Raw genomic sequence first — 20,271 nt, 5'->3', positions numbered from 1 at the left:
TGGACATCAGCTCTCGGGGCAGGCCATTTCCCAGGGCTGCGTTGGGTCGTTCCTAGCCTGTTTTTCAGTCAGATTTTGCTATTAATCACACGTCTGAACTATTAATTCATTTACATATCATTGACTAATCCTTTCATAAAAGCCTCTCTGGGTCTTTTAAATTGAATTTAATTTGATTAATGTATTTCTCAAAGCAAGGAGCTAATAAAGCCCAGTGTCCTTCTTTTGTTGTTGTGCTCGGTATCTTTATGAGCAGTTGTAAATCCATTCTGCTGGAACTTCTTTATAAAATTGACCTGTGTTCTCCAAGTAATAAAACAGGCTGCTTATCAGCCCACTTTTCAGGCAGAGACACAGATGGGAATGCTGCTCAGGGTCAAGATTTTATTCATTGTGAGACGAACCAAAGAGCCCAGAAAATAATAGCTCATCAGGCCACAAATAGCTGGCAATGTCTAGTGTGTAATTGCGCAGCAGCGGCCCGTGTACCAGTACCCGTGGCTGAAAGCGCCGTGTACTCAGAGGTACAAAAAGCCTTGCCCACGTGCCACCGTGTCGGGAGAGGGGCCGGGTCTGTCCTGCTCTTTGGGTCACGGTTAAACATGAATGGGTTCTTTCCCAACTTCACCCTTGATGGACACTGCACAGCCGCTCACGGGCTGCAGTGCTGTCCCAGATACCAACCAACACCTTCCTCGCTCACCTTTCCCTCGGGCACCAGCATCCCCAGGCACTGAGGAGCCGCCAGTGGGCTCGGTCCTGCCCGGCGCTGGCCAGAGCGAGGAGCTGGTCCGGGTGCCCGTGGGAGGATGGGGGTGAACGAAGGGTGAACCCACCCCCTCTGGGCTGGTTTTGCCCAGTTAAGCTCCAGTGTCGCTGCCGCACTCCGTGCATCCATCCACCACCACCTGCGCATTCCTGCTCTCCCTGACCATTCCCCAGCGCGTGGGACCAGGGCTGGGGGCTCCGTGCAGCCCAGACCCTGGAGGGAAGGGAGATGCGCTCAAGCCAAGTGCTCTGTCCTTGGCAGCCGTCTTGCTCTGAAGCAGAAACCCACTCGATATCCACAGTAACCGTCCAATTTAGGAAAAGCAGAGCTTCAGGACGAGCTGGGAGGTCTGAGGGCTGCAGAGCTCCGCTCCCCGCTGCCAGGTCCCTTTGCTCCCGGTCTCTGCAGATTCCTGGCGCTGCTGGCAAGGAGCCCCGGCCCGGCCGGGCTGTGGGTGCCCTCACTGCTCCCTCACACCGACCAACGCAGCTGGGACCCGTTCCTGATGCTCCCTCAGCCGAGCGCAGCGGCAGGATGGGCTCAGACAGCGGGAACCAGGCTTCCTACTGGGTTGTTGGTTGTTTTATGATAAAAACTTCTTACATCAAGCAGCCCTAAAATGGCCCCATGCTTTAAAGCCGCTTGCTTGCCTTAGAACAGCCAGTGGGGAACTTTTGAAACAGAAAAATTGTTCCATTTGCTAAACCAACAATCAGTTGGCGTAAAGACATTTTGGCAGAGGATTCCTGCCTGGGGCCCCCGCACAGCCGGGCTGGAAACCGTCTCCCTGTCTGCCTTCCCTGCATCAGGGTTTGGGCTGCACCAGCCTCCACGGCTGCTCCAGGATGGGCTGGTGGAGGGACATGGTCTCCACACTGGATTATTTCAGGAGCTGGGGATGGGCTTCTCAGCAGCACAGCCCAATCCCTTTCCAGCCGCAGGGAGCCGGGGAGCAGCAGCGAAGGGCCCAGGATGTCACCTCCAGCAGATCCTGTCGGTGGCACGAGTCGTTGACGCGCCGCAGGAGCATCCAGCACAGAGCGGTTCCTCGGGTGCTGGAGCCGCCAGCAGCTCGGCTGTTTGCTGGCGGGGTTGCCCGTTTCTGCTGCTGCTGAAGCTGGTGTCTCGGCACTCTTGGCACCTCCTGCATCTCGCACGGCCGGAGCCAACAGTGCCGCGGGCAGCTGGGAGCGGTGCCAGGAGCCGCTCGGGCCTCCGGCTGTGCCACAGCCCGCAGCCGGGTCACGCCGACACGAGGAAGGCCAGACAGCGCCGGGGTTCGCTCCTTAACCCGAATTGCTGCCACCTGCCACCACGGAGGAGGCGCGCGGGGCCCTGCACGCCCCACGTCCCGTCCTCGCCGGAGCACAGCGACCGCAGGGCACGACACGGAGCCAAGGACGCCGACCCCGCCGGGAATGGGGCTCTGGGGCTCGCCAGGACGCCGTGGGGAGGGCACCAGCCTATTGAGGATCACGAGACTCTTCCGAATTTCTGCCTTGTAGGAGCTCTCTCACGGATTCCGAAGCAGGCTGTGAAAGCGTTTCTTCCTAAACTTCTGAAACAGTAAGGAAAATAAAACCCCTTGCAGTTTTATCAGTTCAAAGCATCTCCTGATGTTTTTATAAGCCAATTGGGGGATTTTTTTGGTGGCTCGGTTCTGGATTTATGGATGTGTGTGCCAAGAAATGCTCCTGACAGCTGTCAAGGAAACGCCCAGTGCAGAAAGCTGGTCCTAAATCAGCGCTTTCAGCTGGTTAATTACTCCGCGAATTGGGCCAGAGACAATTATAGATCTTAAACCCGAGACTCTGATGTCACAAGCAGCCCTGTGTGGGTGGATCCCTGCCTCTGAGGGTCTCTCTGCAGTTCATCTATTTCAGAAGGCCGTGCTCTACTGAGTACATTTTAATTCTAAATTTATCATATAGATGTGTCTACTGAAGCGTGCCTTTAACCTCTCCAAATTCTTCCTCTGGGAAGTCCCCACAGAGGCCCAGTTCAAGCTTTGAAATGCTTGTTTTGATATGTGTTCTCTGTAGCAAAACCTGCATGGTTTTACTTAATGATGGAAAATATTTTTTCTTGCTCAGAATAAATCAAACCCTTTTCCCTAAGAAAGCAAACCATGCAACAGTGGGCTGGGACACCAGAGCTGCTGGGATGGTGCCACGGTGCTCGTTCCAGTTTGTAATCATTTAATACAAGGGCTAATAAAAAAAGAAAACACTGAAATGCTGGTATTTTGACAGCATCCATCCCTGGAAAAAATTACAGTGCCAAAAGGAAACGTTTCAGAGAAACAAGGAGCCAAGAAAAACAACAAACAAAAGCCCTCGAGCTGCTGCTTAAGCAGAGCTGTGGGGCTCACGCTGGTGTCTGACCCCACAGAGGGGCCGGGAGCGGGGTGGGATGTGGCTCCAGTAGGGGACAACGTCGCTCCCCAATGCTGCCGTTTGTGTTTTCCAGTTTCAACAAGGGTCTTCTGTTGCTTCAGGGTTTAAACCATTCTATTCTTAAGCAGCAAGCCCAGAGTCCCAGCGGTGCCAGACAAATCCTGTGGCAAGATTTCATGCCAGCTCCACGGTACCTGTGGCATCACCTGCGGCCACAACTGGACCCTTGGACCGATGGGCACACAGAGCAGGGCTGGGGCTTGGCAACACCGGGGCAGCAGTTGAAGAAGGAAAAGAAAGGCACACTTGGATTTGTCTTTGTTTTACTTCATAGAAACTTTATAAACACTTGAAGTAACCTACACTTTTCCATGACAAACCAGCTCCGACTGCTGATGCCCAGGGCCCTGGCCACGGGTGAAACCTGTGTTCCCAGCCCTGTCCCTCCTGTGGCACCGGCAGCAGGGACTGAGCCCCCAGCCTCCTCTGTGCACATGGAGGAGGGAAAACATGCATGGACAGATGAGATAAAAAGGACACAACAAAATACACTTCTAATCATCTGCTTCCCTCCAATGATTGCAAAGCCAGGCTTGAAAACTTAAACTCCCTTGGACTCCTTTTGTCCCACGGACCCCAGATGAGCCCCGCAGGGTCCACCCTGGGCAGCGGGTGTGATGCTGACTGCACTGGAGCAGCGCAGGGGATGCAGCCACCACTGTGTCCAAGGGGGTGGGCACCAGCGCTGCGCAGCACGGGGAGCGTGGCACCAGAGCCACCCCTCTGCTGAAACGCTGGCGCTTCCCAAAGCAACAGCCTCGGGGGCTCCGCGAGGCACAGCCCTGGGATGGGAAAGCATTTTGGAAACCGCGGGCCTGGCTCCTCTGGGACAGCCACCCTGGAGGGGACGAAGCCACCTACCCCTGATGGACAGCACTCCCCTGCTGGGTTCTCCCAGCCAGGGGCGATGCTCAGAGCAGCCCTCTCCTACCCCGACTCGCTGGCTTGCAGCTCTGTCTTACCTGGTCCCTTAGATACCTGGTCAGAAAAACACCATGTGCTCAGCTTTGGCGCTGCGCAGAGTGCCCAGCTGCTCACAGCAGGGTGCAGGGGGAAGGATTCACCTTAGCTTCCAACAACCCTGAGATGCCGGGGGGTGTGACACAGCCTGGGCACTGGGATTGCTGTGTTTTTTTAACGCTGCTTTGACAAGCCACTGTTGGGCATGAGAGTGCAGGAGGGAGCAGCGGGGGCACCACCAGCGCCCAGGGGAGCAGAAGCACCATTGGCACAACACGTGTGCGTCCAGTGAACGCCAGGATTACATTCAGCACTAGAGCAGCAACGCGCGAGGCGCATGCACAGGGCAGCCCGCTGGTAAATGACTGCCAGGCAGGGCACAAAATGCGCTCGAGAGGATGGAGCACCCGGGAAGCAGCTAACAGGGATGTTTGGCCCCTCGTTTGGGAATGCTCCCAGCACCCAAGAAAAATCATTCACAACAGAGAAGCTGCCTTTAGGCTGGTGAGAGCAAGCAGGGCAGCTGCTCATTGTCTATTTACAGGTAAACACTACAGGTCAGGACCCAAGCCTTGGGGTCAGCTGGAACCATGAATAAGCCTCTACTATTAAACAGGGCTGGTCCTGGCTACGAGAAACCCTTCCAGACCAAAGGGCATTGTCTACGCAGCCACTGCTGAGGAAGAGACTGGACATCTCTTGGATCAGACATTACTGTAACAAGCTAACAAGAAACTGGGTGCCCCTTAGAAAACCAGCAGGCTTTGACCCTTATTCAGTGAGTTTTGGGTCCTCGTCACCTCTGTACCGGCCCGCCAGAATAACCCCGGGGACAGAGACTTTTTGGTGGGCGCAGGGGAAGTGGATTTGGTGAGAGAGTGGCTCATACGCTGCAGGAGGAGGAGGAAGACGAGGAGAAGGACTGCCTGCTGCCTCCTTCTCCCGGTGGTGCTCTTGGAGGCCATTGACCTCGATGGGCACTGCCCAGAAAGCTGCCCCACAGGCAGGGAATGGGGCCCTGCTCGCGCTCAGGCTCAGCTGCCTCTCTCAGCAGAGTTTCCCAGGACAGAGGTGGCTGATACCAGGGAGGAGATGGAGAGATGTCCATCAGAGAGAAGCACAATGGTCCCTCCAGTTCCTGCCCTGCCTGCCTTAGCACAAGCAGCACTTCCAGTAGCAGACACTGCTCTCCTACATACACACACACTGTAGCTTATTGAGCAAGAGAAACAGAGAAAGGAGCGCCCCATGGCAGGGGGGAACCAACCCGAAGTCCAGTCACTCCACCCCTGCACCCGAGCACGGGGAGTCAGCCCCTTGTGTTCAGCTCCAAAGTTTGTCCAAGGTCACCCTTGCCAAGGTGCATTTCCCAGCAGGCGAGTGGGCAAATGGCCACTCGCAATCTCCGTTGTCCCTTTTGCAGCCGGCCGGTGCTCACCCAGCCCTGGAACATTGACGGTCACCTCCAAGGGCACGTGGGAGCATCCTCCACAGCCTGCGCGGAGAGGAGCGATGAAGGATGGGGCACGGTTCAAAACAAATGCATGGGTAAGGTCTTTTCTCCGTCTTTACCTCCCTCACATCTAATTTCTTGAGCCACTTATGACAGCATGCTCTGAAATCATCGTCCGGAAAGATAGCTGCCCTCCAGGAGCACTGGATCTGGGGAAATCTTCACTGAGATATGTCCATCTCACAGGCACGGAATATCTCCTGGGTCTTGCTGGACTAAGGACCTTACAAAGTCTGCGAGAAGAAAACAAGAACATGCTATGCAGCAGCGTAAACTCATCGGTGAGAACAAAACCACAACCAGAGCAAGCCCATGTCTCGGCACTACCATTCGTGCAGCACTTGCGTTTATCCTGAGGCTCAGGAACAGCAGAGCCTGCTGATTCACTGCCTCCTGCCATACGTCTACCCCAGTGAAGAGCTTCACACACATCCAGCCATTATCTCTCCTTCTGCAAGGTCTTCTACGGGGAGGACGTTTCTCTTGAGATTCCCATTGCCCCCACTGGACTCCGCCCCCCATAAGTGGTGGATTTATGCTGCGTTTGTGCTTTTGGTTTACTATTTGGTTTATTGTCACAAACACATACCTTTAGTCTCAGCTCTCGTCCCCGGGGCCCCTGCCTTGTGGCGAGGAAGAACTGCAGATAAGGAAGCAGAAGAAAACAGAGAAAAATGAACACCATAAGCAAGCTCAAAGGCAGATCCACAACCTGAACCGAGGGCTGGGTAACAGTCAGGGCAGGGATGTATTTTTCAGTTTAAGAGGTGAACTCACTGCCAGCACCAGCAGACAACATTCATTAGACTTACATGCAAACCTGCTCACACTTTTGGCAGAGGCTGCAATCCTTAGAAGCGGGAAGCCGCAGCCATTTGAGTAGATGTTAATACAAACAAAATCTGCTGTCACAAACCACAAAGCTTGCAATTGAGCACCCTGCATCACAGTCTGGCCCAGAGGCTCTGGTGCCCGAGCTATCGCTCCATCACACTGTACCTCTCTGCAGTGTCCGCAGGACCATCCTCTCTCTGGTCTCACATCGGTGGCTCCGATCTACCCAGCCCTCCTCTCCTTGAATCCCATGATCTCTGCTCTTAGCAAAGGCTGAGAAGTACAGTCTGCGCTATGCTGACTTAGATCCATACATGTGATAAAGGGAATCCACAGACATGTTTATTACTTAGCAGATTTACAGCTAACTTATCAAGTCTGCAGCTGGATTCATGTTTACGCTTTGTACTCTTTGTTAGTTCCAGACTTTCAGACAAGACCCAGAGTGGGAGAGGAAGGAAAGGTCGGGGCTGGGGCTTCCTGCAAGCCCTGCTTGGCTCCACAGGGAGCACCCCAGGCAGCGAGGCTGTTCTCAGCTCCATGCCAGCCTCCCAGTGTCAGGCTTACCTGCTTGTTCTTTGTGAAGCTGTTTCAAAGAACTTTGTCCTAGAGGCCACCCTGCAAAGAGAACAAGGGAGGTCATGCCAGTCATTCGATGAGGCAATTTGCAAATTAGAGCTCACCTGTACCAGGGAGAAAAATGGTACCATTAGCAGACACCAAAGATGATCACCTTTGAGCGGTGTTTTTTCTGCCGAGGCTCTTTGCCCAGCCCCATTTCCCTTCGCAGCCCCAGCCACGCAGCCCCTGATCTCTCTGAGCTAGGCTGCCTCTGTCTGTGCTGATGATCCCACATGCTATTTCTGCTCCTCCTCTCCCAAAGTTGCTGATGTGACACCAGCTCCTGCTCCTGCTATCTGGGCTGATCTCACCCCCCTGCCAACTCCCCAAGCTCCCCGGTGCCAGCAGCTCCCTTGGGTCGAGCTGCCCACCCTGGGTACCGTGTGCCTGCCAAGAACTGCTGACTTACATGGATGAAGGCATCTCTTCCGCTGTTCCTGCTATCAGATCCGGCCTCTGCTCCAGCCTCGCAAGGACAGGAGTCCTGCACGGTGGGTCTGGAGGTCTTACGGGGGGACGCGTTATCACGGGCTTATCACCATGGGAGCGTGGCTTAGGGACACCATCGTACTCACCTGCAAGGTTGAGGATGACACACACTGAGCAAGAAACTTTGGTGGAGGGGTAGGTGATCATGAAGAGGCATTAATAAGTTAGCGGGCTTAGCTCTGTCTGTGTGGCCCATCATCCTTTCTTTAACAGGGGCCAAGAGAAAGAATTCAGGGAAAAAGGACCAGAAAAAGGCAGTTCCCACCTGCCTGCCCCAGCACAATCATCCAGAACAGGGGGCTGGTGCTGACCCTGGGATGATAAACTTGCTGCACTGGCTGATGGCAAGGATGATATTGAATAAGTTTTCTTAAATGAAACCTGTGCAGTGCCGCTCTTCAAAAGCGAGAGGAACAGCACAAACCCCCGCAGTCTGGGGCCGCTGCTTCTTTGATCTCAGACAGTGGCCCTGCCTGTCCTCTCGTCGGCCTTCCACTCTGTCTCCAGGAGCTCCTGCCTTGGCTGCTTCTCTTCTCCAACATCCAGCCAGTCTCGCTTTTCTCTTAACCCTCGAAGACTTGCAAGGCTAAGCGGACAAGGGATAAGTGCCAGGCTTTACTTGACACCCCTGGGAGCCCCACACCTTCCCCAGCACCCAGGTCTCCAGAGTGCCTTTCAGCAGGACAGTAATCCCGGTGATATTCCCATCTGGCTGTTTATATGGCTCAAAACCACCCTAAGGACTGGCATCTACCCTTCTAATTTAGACATTTCCACTCTTAGAGAGTCCTGTTTCTGGTTAGAAACAAGTCTAAGGTGTTTTTCTATTTGCTGTGATAAGGAATGGCTGCAGTTACTTAACCAAGGCTTCGTCAGGCCCTTTGTTACTGACCCTTGCTACACCCTGGTGTGTCACTTCAGCCACCAGACCCAAACCAACTGCTCCACACTTGCAGTTGTAAACTTTGCTCCTAGTTTGCCCCCTGAGCACTTGCTGTATCACCTGCATTTCTCACTAATGTGCCTGTTTTCCACCCCTTCAGGCTCCACTGCTTCTCTGTTCCTCCAGTTTTTCAAGTCAATCCCCAGACTGCACACATTAAAAGCATACAAGCACTGATTTGCTGGTGTCAGCACAGATGCTACATCACTTTACTGATCCTTCAGTGCTCTGTAGATCTGCTGAAGGGCCACCACCACTGTTTTTACTCCACTGTGGCTGCAGGATGTGCTGCTAACACACTGTGTGCAATAATGCAACACCACAGCATGTGGAAGGAGCTAATGCAGAAGCCAGCTTTTGGAGCTACTTTCCTCTTCCAAAAGCAGAGTTCCACCTAGCACTGATGGGACAGATTTACATTAAGCCAGCAGAGTTAAATGAGTGAATCCGATGTCTGCACTACCCGGACGGGCTGCTCTCCTCTGCACACGGGAGCTGTTTGCCATTAGTCAGCCTGGTTTTTATGTCCTAGACATGGGGCTGTAAGCTGTCGAGGTGCGACAGCATTTGAAAAGCCCTGGGAAGTGCGCAGGAAAGGCTGGCGCATTGCAGACAGCAATATGTCTTTTATTATGGCCATTGTCTAGAACGTTTTATGGAACTCGGCACTGAATTCCAGCTCTCCCAGCAGTGCCATCCTGCAAAGGGCTCCCTGGCCTTGCGGGGAGGCTGCCACAGACTCAGAAACACCTCCCCTGATTCAGACAAGCCAGCCCGGGTCTGCACCCAGACTAATTATTGCTACCTGTAATAAATTTCTGTATAAAGATTATTAGAACATAGACAATAATCATTATTTCTATTTAATGGAAAGATATGAACTGTTGCAATTAACAACCCCAGTAAAGCCTAGGTAAGCCAGAAGCTGTGGCACCAGGGGTCTGACAGGTAAAGCCATCAGAATTTAAAATAGGAAAATGACTTTTGCCCTTTTCCTCACCTCTGCTGAGGAAAGCACTGACAATTAGGGTGCTTACGGATGGTCAGAATGGGCACAAACTGCTCTGGGATTAAAGGTCTTTATATCGCTACTCAGCCTGTTATGAATGCACCGAGCTGGGCTGAGCTCAGCACGGGCAGAGGCTCGGTTGCTGCACAGAATGCTGGCCTCATCTGACACCAGTGGCATCTGCCTGGTACAGCAGAGGATGGCTGGCACCGGCACTGACATTGGCACCTGCACCAGCACTGGCACGAGGCTCTGCAGGCTGCTCTGAAACCCGACAGCAGCTGCACCCCGAAAAGAGCTACAGACCCAAAGCAGCCCTTGTCTGAAATTAAACAGGGCAACTCTGGAGGCTAAGGCTGGATCCTGCCCTCAGGCTATTCTGGTCTCCCACCCCTTGCTGCTGAGCTCCATCAAGAGGACTCCAGGCGAGGAGCCTGTGCCTGCTCCAGCCATGCCGGTACAGGAGAGGACTTGGCCTGGGCACCTCGAGCCTTCCCTGGGAGCACAGCAATCCTTCCCTCCTGCTTCAGCTGGGACCCCAGCACGAGCCACAGCCCCGGGCGCAGGCTCACCCTCTCTGCTGTAGATCCCCGGCCGGGGAGCCGGTCTCCTGGCCTGGAGCGTGGAGTTCCTCAGGGCAGAGCTGGCCACCACCCCGTTGGCAGCCTTGCTGGCCGGCTTCACTCCTGCGTCCTGCAGCCTGGCCACCAGCTTCCCCACCTCTGCCTCGGTGGGGGGACGCCCCGGCTCGTCCCCTGGTCGGGGCGCGGGCAGGCGGCTGCGGTGCAGGGGCTTGGGGACCTCCGTGCCAATGCTGCCACTGCCGTTGAGTGTCTGGCCATGCCGGTCTGCTGTGGAGCCAAGGGACAGAGAGGCACAGGTTAGGAGGCAGTGCAGAGCGGTGGGAGCTTCCCCTGGAGCTCCTGCAGAGCCACAGAACAAGCACACTTGTGGTGTGCAGCAGGGATTGACAGCCCCTCAGCTGGAGCACAACACAGCACGTGGCTCACGTGAACATCGAGGGACAAAGCAAACTGAAACAATGCTGAATATGAAGGTTTTCCAGGCCAGGTTGGATGAGGTTTTGAGCCCCCTGATCCTGTGGGGGTGTCCCTGCCCATGGCAGGGGGCTGGAACTGGATGGGCTTTGAGGTCCCTTCCAACCCAAACCATTCCAGGACTCTATGACAGAATATACTCAGGGGCTTCTTTTAAATTTCCAGTACTGTATCTCAAGAGAAGCTGTGCATCATGCCTTTATACCCCTCCAAAAATCGTTCCTTTCATCCCTCTTGCTGTGCTTGAGGCCCACGCAGAGCACACAGAAGCCCTGCTACGAATCTGACTGCACCCTGCAGCCTTGGCGCCGTCAAACACTGGCGCTTCTACTCCTGGATGGGAGAAACATTTTAACCCAAAGGCATCGAAAACTGCCTGAGCAGGCTTGTGATTTTAAGGAGCAATTTAAATCAATCATGTTTTACCAGTGCCAAAAAGTACACTTGCAGTACTAAAACACCATCAAAGCTCTGAAAGCTCTAACAGAGAAAGAATTTCCACCTCTTCAGGTGGTGATGTGATCTAGGGCAGAGCTTGCAATGACAATTAGAGCAGACTGGGTGCAGCTGAGCCCCCCGCAGCCCACTCAGGACATGACTACAGTGGCATGCAGCCCACCTCAGCCTGTGCTCACTCACACCCATCCCAGCTGCTCTGCTCTCTGTTTATTGGTGTTGCTTCGCAGTTTTGAAAAGCAGAAAAACTTTTCCCCTGGGTTTCCCATACACAAACACCAGTACTGGTTCAGTTCCTGGTGAATGCTGCAGGCAGCAGTAAAACCAAAACCTCACAAGTCTGAGTTGTGAGATGATGGAACCCGTGTGAATACAGTAGAACTTACTGACCTCCACTTTCTTCCACAGAAGCACCGAAGAAGACGGGTCTTTCCCTCAGAGGACGTTTGGAAATGGTGATGGGTTTGTGGCGCCGGGCAGCCACCCTGGGAGGAGGCACTGGCGGTGTAGTGGTGTCTTCTGGGGGCCCAGAGTAGATCTGCAACAGCAGAGATGTTTAGATGGCCCAGCCTGACACGGAGGGGCCATGGCCTCTCCTTCAGCTGAAGGTCTCCCCAGCCAGGAGATGGTGGCCACCTCCTACACCTTCTATGTGGCTCTGCCTGGCCTCCAGCAGCACGTGCTTCAGCCCCCGGGCAGGTGCCACACTGGTGTGCCAGGCACCCCTCCAAGGACAACACGTCAGAGCTGGAGGCCAAATCCCTTGGCTGTAGGGAGAGGTTTGGCAGCTGAGCCATGCCAGGTGTGCAGACACAAGCTGCCACCCATGCCTTTGCCAGGGGCTGCCCTGCTGCTCTCCAGCAGACACAGAACCAATCTGGGGCCCAAATTGCCTCTGACAGATCCAGGAGGGCTAGAAAAACCAGGGCTGCTCCAAACCATCCCAACCAGACCACGAGATCCTCGCAGGACCGTGACAGCTGTTTGCTCCAGTCCAGGGCCCCAGCTCCTCCAGCCTCTGGAGAGAGACAGAGGGTGTGTGCCAGCTGTTCTCACAGGTTGGTAGCGCCCAGGAGAGCCTCGGTTGTGGGGCTGGAGAGGGGCTGATGCTGTAGTTGCGGCTCTGCAACCACATCCTGCCACGGGCTTTCCTATGGACAGACTGCCTGCCCCACACCTTGCGCAGCCACTGCAGCAACCACAGCGCTCAGCTATGAATGCAGAAAAATCACAACTACAGACAAAACAGAGAAGCAAATTATCCATGAAGGAAGCTTGGGACTAGCAGTTTCTGAGAAACACAGTTCTCTGCGGCAACAAGGTGACACGATCTCCAGAAAGCACGCAGATAAACAACTGATTTGCTTCAGATTTATCGCTAAAAGCCCTTCAGTTCTTGCTTTTCTTTACAAAATTATTTTGGATGAAATGCTGGCATGAAAACAATGCTGCTATGGAGTTTTATCTCCTTTTCTCACTGGTCATAAGGCACCTATTTGGTTTGGTTTAATTTAGAAATTTTAATTTACGTCAGTGCTTTTCTCTATGAGCTGAAAAGGATTTAAGCTTCAGAGCAGTCTCTTGGAGATCAGAAACACTACCTTAAGGACCAAACCCAGCTCCTCCCATGGTTTTCCCATGGATGTTAGTGGAATCCATACCAGTCTTGAAAGAGTGATTTGCTATGGATGGGGTGGCACAAGTTGCCAAGACCTGAGGCTGCACTGCCCATCCTGGGAGAAGACGGAGCTGGTCCCTTCCCAGCTGTTGGCAAGAGGCGGCTCAAGCCCAGAGGAATGGAGAGCAATTTTATCCTGCCACCCGGAAAGGTTCAATATGAAGAAACATAACATTTTTGTAGTTCAATTTAACAGTCAATTATTTCTTCTCCCAGCCAGGGAGCCATTATGGGGAATGGAAGTGTGGGATGAAAGAAAAAACACACAGCCCAGTTTCACCCTTCCCGATCCCAAGAGCAGGCAGCGGCTGGGTTCCCACGCCGGGCAGCACAGGGCATGGTGGAACTGGAGCTGTGCTCAACCTCTGCCCCAGCACCATGTGCCGGACCTTGGGCTTTGCTCCTGATTCTGCCCAAAGAGAGGAGAACACCAGGGCAGAGACCCTGGTGAGCTCCAAACCCTGTTCTGGTCACTTCAGCTGCTTTTCTGTTGCTGTTTGGGGGCTGCTGATGCTCAATCTGCCCTCTGCTAGGGCTGGACACTTCCTCTGCTCCAGAATACGAAGTCCAGTGTGTTTCCCCTGCCTGGATTGAGAGGCATTTGCTGTGACATGAACAGCCTGTGATTTAAAAGCAGCAAACCCCTCTTTTTAAGATGTGGGTGCAGCCTCTGCTTTTCTTCTGCCTTTAAAATGAAAATCCAAGTCAAACAACTTGCAGGTACAAAGGTATTGACAGACCCTCGTATTGAGAGGGTTCGTACAGTGAAGATGTTTCCAGAGCAATCAACTTATTTAATTTAACCACGGCACTCAAATATAAGCTGTGGAAACAGTAATTACCCACAAAGACTTCATGAATAGTTATTTTTCCTTAGAGTCCTCACATACCCCGTATAAATGACCCCATCCCCTCCTCCAGACTCATTTGCAATGTTTGCTCGTGTGTGAGCTGAAGGCACTTCCAGCGCTGACACTGAGCTTACGAGCTCCATCTAATAAATTTACCAACTTAACCTTATTGCTGAAGAAATTAAAAGCAAGCAAAGAGATGTCTCACTTAATTAAAGGTTTAACTCCAGCTCTCAGAAGCAGTTGTGTAAGTGCCGCTGACTCAGCCTGCACTGCAGGCTGAGCACGAGGAGAGGGCAGAGGCCAGCACTTGAGCACTGGGTGAGGATCCCAACACACAAACGAGACACCGTTTCACTGCAGGAAGAGACCTACTCTTCACAGAGACCTACAAAGGAACTGGCTTGTGATTTTCATGAGCTTCTCGCATGGACACTCAGAAGTCCATCTGAGCTCTTCCACCCTGTCTCAGTTCTCAGCGCCACAGCCAACACCCACACCACCCATCTGGCCCCCATCTGTTTGCTCTGAATCCACATCTACTTTCGCAAGAACCTAGCTCCATCAGCTTTGGCCTCCTCTTCCTTTCCCAAATGGGGAGCTTCACTTCCACACACGTGCAGCCCTGTCTGCTGGAGGGCTCCTCCATCCTCCCCACAGCAAACAGCATCCTTTAAAGGACGGCTTCAAACTTTCCCTGCCTCTAAGACATAACAGCTGTGTGGACACTGTGATGTAAAGCATTATGGAACCCTGAGGGCCCGAACTCACTCCTTCAAACCCCATGCTGGTATCAGCAAAGCAATCCATCCCCTGACACACTGACTGGAATGAAAACACTGCTCAAGTTTTTAAATGCTAACATAGAGCTCTATCACCTTCCAGCCCCCCTGGAAACCCTTAGCCATTCTATCAGACATCATGATAAAGATGCTAGTACAGAACACATGGGACATTCTGCTTCCACCAGGAGACAAAACGCCACACAACAAAACACTGTTGCCTACACTTGAGTCCTCAGCACCACCACAGCAGACCCTGACTGAGTATCAGGCAACACCTCAGACAAAGATACCCAGCAAAGATCGCACGGATGGCAAACATGGCTGGAGACCCTCAGCACAGTGTCCTGCCCCACAGAGAGCCCTGCCCTACAGTCCGCTCTGTGCCTCCAGCCCTGGCAGAGCTCCCTCCCTGACCTGCCCATGTCACCCCCGCATTCAGCTGAACAGAGCGCAGGCACAGCTCAATCATCCTCATTGACCCTTCCGTGTTGTCTGCACTGGGTCTCCTTCCCGTATCCGTAGCTGTAAGGCATCTCATCTGGCGCCTGCTGAAACCAGTTATGCTCTGGTCCAGCTCCTGCCTTCAGCCAAGGAAAGCACAATGTCCTGCAATGTCCAGGCACAGAACAGGATTTGTTCAATAAAGATTCCTCTTTAAAAAAAGCAAAGCAAAAGTCCCTAGACCGAAGGTTTCCTTCAGAATTAGTGAAAGGCAGCAGCGAGGAACACATCTACCACACTGTTTCTTTCCTTCCACAGCATCTCAGAGCCATATATTATATACGACAGCCCAGCCCCTACAGAGGCTCCAGGAAAAGGAGCCAGAGCTCTACGGCATTGCCACAGCAACAGCACGCAGGAACACGATGGAGCAGCCAGGAGCCGCGCAGAGGCTCCCAGGGCTGCCACCTGTACCTTCCCAAAGTGCTCGATGAGGATCTCGACGACTATGTTCTGGAACTTGATGTTCATCATCGCTGCCACGGTGTCCTCCTGCGCCCGCATGAGGGTGGGGCCAAAGATCACCCCCATGTTCGACGGGGACATTAGGTTCTCTCGGCTGTGCTCGCATACGCTGCGGAGAGGAGGGAAGGAAAGCACGGCGTTTGATTTGGTTTGTTTTTTTCCAAACAGATCTTACTCCAAGCAATAAAAAGTATATAGTAAGAAACAGTTACTCAATTTGCTGCTTTTTGTTTCAGCAGAATTTGTTTCCCAGCCCTCCCAGAGATAAAACATCTCTAGCTGTGGCACGCACACTTGGCCAGGACAACTGCTTGGGAGAGCAGCGTGTAGACAGCATTTGTATTTGATCCTTTCCCACTTCTCGCTCTCACCCATCTCTGCAATAAAAAGCCATCCGTGCAACACATACACAAAAGGGATCGTTTGAATCAGAATATCCTATTTATCCAGAACTGACTTTGGCCTTTAATTTCTCCTCTCTCTGAAGGAGGAGGACAGAATGTAGGGAGGTTTTCAATAAATCCCTACAGTGTCTTCTTTGCCAAAGAGCCCCCGTGTTCAGAGAACAGAGCACTGTGCCCAGCAGCCGTGCAGCTCGGGAGGGGCGCAAGCCTGCGGAACAGCATCACTGCTGGCAGGAGCACTGCCCGCCTCGGTGGGCATCACCGGCTTCCAGAAGCGGAACAGGGAAGAGAGACTCATGCTGACATCTAATGAATTCTGGGTTTGCCCTGTAGCTCTGCTATTGAAGAGATTCTGTCAGCAGGGAGGGGAGAGAGAACAGAATTTAAGTGTAAACATCTCAAGGACTAACAGTGACCACAAATACAGAGCTAGCTCTGTCCTGACAGCCCAGGTCAGCCCTGCTTAGTTCCGAGACAGCCCTGTTTGGAAAGTGGCTTCTCCGAAGGCCCAGAGCAAGCCCTGTCATACAAAGGCCATTGCTTCTGCAAGCCCTGCTCCTTCCTGACCTGCACACATGTTGCTCCCTCACTTCTGAGCTTCAGCGTGGCTCGGTATGAGCCCCTCTCACTGCTGTGCCCTTACTGCTCCCTGGGGCAGAGAAGGCAGAGCTTCCACACCGAACCTTCGTATTCGGGAGCCACCTGGTTCCCAGCGCTGTGCTGGTGCCGCTACCATGGAGCGGCAGGATTGCAGCGTCTCTCTGGAGGAAACCTGGAGAAGCAGTGCTGCTCAGCGCCACTGAGCACCCAGCATACCTGCCTGAGAGCAGAGACTGACAAGCTCAAGCTTTTCTGCTGCTCTACAGGCTCAGGACATGGAAACCACAGAGCTGGAGCTAAAACCAAAGCAAGCTTCACATTCAGCCCACAGGAACAGGTCCTGCAGCTGTTCCCAAACCCCAGAACTGATGTTGTTCTCAGCTGGAGTGAGAGGTGATGGTTTATAGCTCCGCTGTCAGAGGGCAATTTCATTTTAAGATTATTTTCTGCTTGCTGCTCGTCAGAAAGAGGACAAAAGCGGCAACTGGAGTGGGAAGCACCACTGAATGAAGTGGCAGCCAAGATAATCACACCATTTGTGCAGCCCAAACGCAAATTCCTAGGGAGACTGTGGCGGGTACACTTTTGAAAACCTACCACAAAAAATAATTAAAAAAAGGCTTGTTCTGCTGATTCCACAACCGCCCTCATGCTAGTGTGAGAGAACGTCTGCTTACTTGACGAGGTGTTGTATGAGGAGCTCTAACATCTCTCTGTTCTTGTCAGGCAGTTTATAGACCAGTGCGTGAATGGCTCCTAGCCTGTAATCCAGGTTCTCAGATTCTGGAAAGAAGAAACCCAAAGAAAACTTTGTGCCCACTGCTTTCAAAGTAAATACATCAGAGGAAGATAAAGCCAAAGAAAATCTGTGGGAGCTGTTCCTCCTGCCACACGGGATTGGCTGGCCAAGATGGGAGGCAGGAGGAAAGGGCAATTACATAGCAACTAGGTTATCATTGTGAAAAAACAAAATGAAGTGGAATGAGAGAAATCAAGCTTGAAAGGGAGCTCAGGGTTGCACTCTGCCTCTGTGCTCAGCTGGGGAAGCAGGCTGGGCATGGCTGGTTGCTCCTCTTTGCCCCCTCGCCCAGGGGAACATATGGCCAGATATTAGTCCAGAGAGCTACAAAACCAAACAACATGGTAATATGTCCCGCAGGATAAAAGATTGAGTCCCTGACCCAAAGAAGTCACCCTTAGAACATAAATAATCAAGAAACAATAAAACACTTGGTGTGAAAAGAATAGCATGGGATGTTGGTAGCTGGTAAGTGAAATGGTGCAGGTTCCTGAGAGAGGACAGGGAGGGATTATGGTTTCACAGATCCCCAGCCATCACTGGTTTGACCAGTTCTCAAAGGAATAAATCTTGGGCTGGAGCACAATAAGCAGGTGGTGGGAAATTTTCCTTTCCAAGAAAGAACAAGTGTTACTAATTCTCCAGGTGCCCAGACTGAGGAGATGTGGGTTGCTTTCCCACTCTGCTGTTGACTTCAGGGGGGCATGGGGGTGTGAAGGATGCTTTACCCCCAAGCATTTGAGTGTGCCATCCATTTCCAAACACCAGCGCTCCCATGCTGAGGGAGATGACCAGCTCCCTGTACTCTCCATCTCAGCAGGCTGGCTCTCAACACGCTCTGAGGATGTGGCCAGTTCAGAGTTATGGCTCCTTTGAAATGACCAGAACCCCAGGAGAGCCAAGGACTGTGGCAGTTCACTCATGTCACTTGGCTCATCGCCGTTAATCCTGGCTGTGGCTCAGTCCCAGGAGCTGCAGCAGAAAATGGATTTCACACACCAGTGGGTACTTTGGATTCAACATCCCAGGACAAATTCCACGACCTAAAGAGAGTCCCAGTCTATCAGTATGGCACCAGCACATCCCATGCCCTCACAGGTTTGAAAATAAAGATATTTATACTATTGTGAAGGGATTCTTCTGGGACACCCGTGCAGATTTCAGGTCAGCTGCTATGCCCTGGCTCTCCAGAGAGCATGAGACCCTGACAGAGGGCTGAGCGCTGAAACAGCAAAGGAAAGAAGGGAAGAAACACCATCCGTCCCTTGAAGCACTCGGAAGAGAGGGTCGCTCCTCCTTCTGCAGAGGGAAGCAGGCAGACACCCTGGCATTGGGCTGGCAAAGCTCTGGGGTCCTGGTGTGCCCGGGTTGTGCAGCGCTGGGGACTGGCAGCGGGGGGGCCGCAGGACTTACTGGCAGCCAGGACCAGCTCTTTGTGCAGCTTGTACGTCATGACGGGCTCAGAGAGGTTCCTGCAACAACAGGAAAGACAAGTGAGCTCTGGCCAGGCAGCATGACTGAAGGGGGAACCTCCTTGCCCTCCAGCACCAGCAGTTCCTGGTGGCATCTCCCCCCAGCCTAGAGCACTTAAATGGCTTTTCCCATGGGGTGTGGGGTTTCTACAACAGGCATATTTTCCCCAAAATAATACAAAATTAAAAAATCCATTTCTCCTTCCAAAGCCTGTGTCACTTCTTTGCCCTCTTTGCAGCATGCAGATGTGAACATCTGGCAGCTCACTGCTTTTCGCCTAGATCAGCCCCAGGCTCCCTTGCCCGCTTGGGGCAGGTGAGCCCTGCAGCGTTACCTGAGATAAAACTTCAGTGAGCTGGTGATTGTCTTGATGTCCCAGTCGCCGCTTTGGAGATCCACATCCCCTGGACATTTTGGATCTGGAGGAAAAATGAAATGGATTTAAAAGAAGGTCCATTTTAAGGCTGTTAATATTTCGTGGAATTTTCAGATCATTGAGGTTGGAAAAGACCTCTCAGCTCATTCAGCCTAACGGTCAGCCCAACCCTACCGTGCCTGCTAAATCATGTCCCACACTGCCACAGCCACATGGTTTTTGAACCCCCCCAGGGACGGGGACTCCCCCACTGCCCTGGTGAGCCTCTGCCAGTGCTTCACCACTCTGTCAATGAAGGAATTTTTCCTGATATCCAATTTAAACCTCCCTTGGCACAACTTGAGGCCCTTTCTGGTACACTCGCATGGAGAGTGTCCTCTTGAGAGAAACGAAGCTACGCCAGTACACGGAGAAGCTGCCGATTCTCACAGCTGGGAGAAGCAGAACAACAGCACCAGCATTAGCATTTTGGACAGGCTGAGAAGCAGTGCTAACTCAGGATCAGTGAAGGAGAAGATTATGTTTAGGTAGTGGTGAGAAGTCAAGCAATGGCATATTCTGCACAGTCTGGTTTGTTTTTTTTTTTTAAACTAGCATGGCCAGGACTGCCAGCAATGCCATATTTCAACAGCTCCAAGACAAGCTTTCTGATATCCAAAGTAATCCAAGCATCCAGCTCCAACCCCTTCTTCACAGCTACTCTCCTGAAGGCTGTTCTGGAAATGTTCCCTCTGGCTGCACGGAGAAGGAGCTCAGAGGAGGCTCAGCAGCGCTGACCCTCGCCGAACAACCGCATCGTTTTTGGGGGGTGATGAAGCAAAGGACGCAGTTGGAGGATGAGGATGGTGGAACCAAAGACATAAACTGCATGATTTATTTAAAAAAAAAGAAATAGGACTAGAGAGAAAAAAAACCCTCCAAACCACATCTATCTCCTTGCTGCTGCTTAGGCTAAACCCCTCCTGCAGCAGTTATTGCTGCATCACTGGACTTCCCATTGTGAGCTTGTGCATAGCAGGGTGACAAGTGGTGAACCAGACCACTGCACATAAATTAAAGAAAAAGCCACTGGCTAGTGGTGTTCAGATGAGAAAACCACAGAGCAACTCACAGGGAGGTTGAGAATCAAGAATCAGTAACAACTTAGGCTGAGTAATCAGTCACCAGGCAAGTGAAGCCGGCAAGCTGGCTGCAGCCGTGGCTCCAGGGGAGTGGGACACAACTCTACGTC

The 20,271-nt window shown here is 52.7% G+C and overlaps 1 protein-coding gene across 1 annotated transcript in view; it reads right to left on the bottom strand.

Moving 5' to 3' along the window:
• Positions 1-3,477: 3,477 nt before the first annotated feature.
• OPHN1 (oligophrenin 1) overlaps positions 3,478-20,271 on the bottom strand; it is a 52,389-nt gene continuing 35,595 nt past the window's right edge. The window contains exons 15-24 of the mRNA XM_069868051.1: positions 18,999-19,083; positions 18,605-18,663; positions 17,070-17,175; positions 15,338-15,497; positions 11,499-11,646; positions 10,167-10,442; positions 7,563-7,728; positions 7,100-7,150; positions 6,288-6,338; positions 3,478-5,931 (exon numbers count right to left, since the gene is read on the bottom strand). Coding sequence (XP_069724152.1) covers positions 6,296-6,338; positions 7,100-7,150; positions 7,563-7,728; positions 10,167-10,442; positions 11,499-11,646; positions 15,338-15,497; positions 17,070-17,175; positions 18,605-18,663; positions 18,999-19,083 — 1,094 coding nt within the window. The 3' untranslated portion in view covers positions 3,478-5,931; positions 6,288-6,295. The remainder of the gene's footprint in view (positions 5,932-6,287; positions 6,339-7,099; positions 7,151-7,562; positions 7,729-10,166; positions 10,443-11,498; positions 11,647-15,337; positions 15,498-17,069; positions 17,176-18,604; positions 18,664-18,998; positions 19,084-20,271) is intronic.

This window comes from Phaenicophaeus curvirostris, chromosome 13, assembly GCF_032191515.1.
Source record: "Phaenicophaeus curvirostris isolate KB17595 chromosome 13, BPBGC_Pcur_1.0, whole genome shotgun sequence".
NCBI classification, from domain to species: Eukaryota; Metazoa; Chordata; class Aves; order Cuculiformes; family Cuculidae; genus Phaenicophaeus; species Phaenicophaeus curvirostris.
This window is presented reverse-complemented; position numbering and strand designations above follow the sequence as displayed.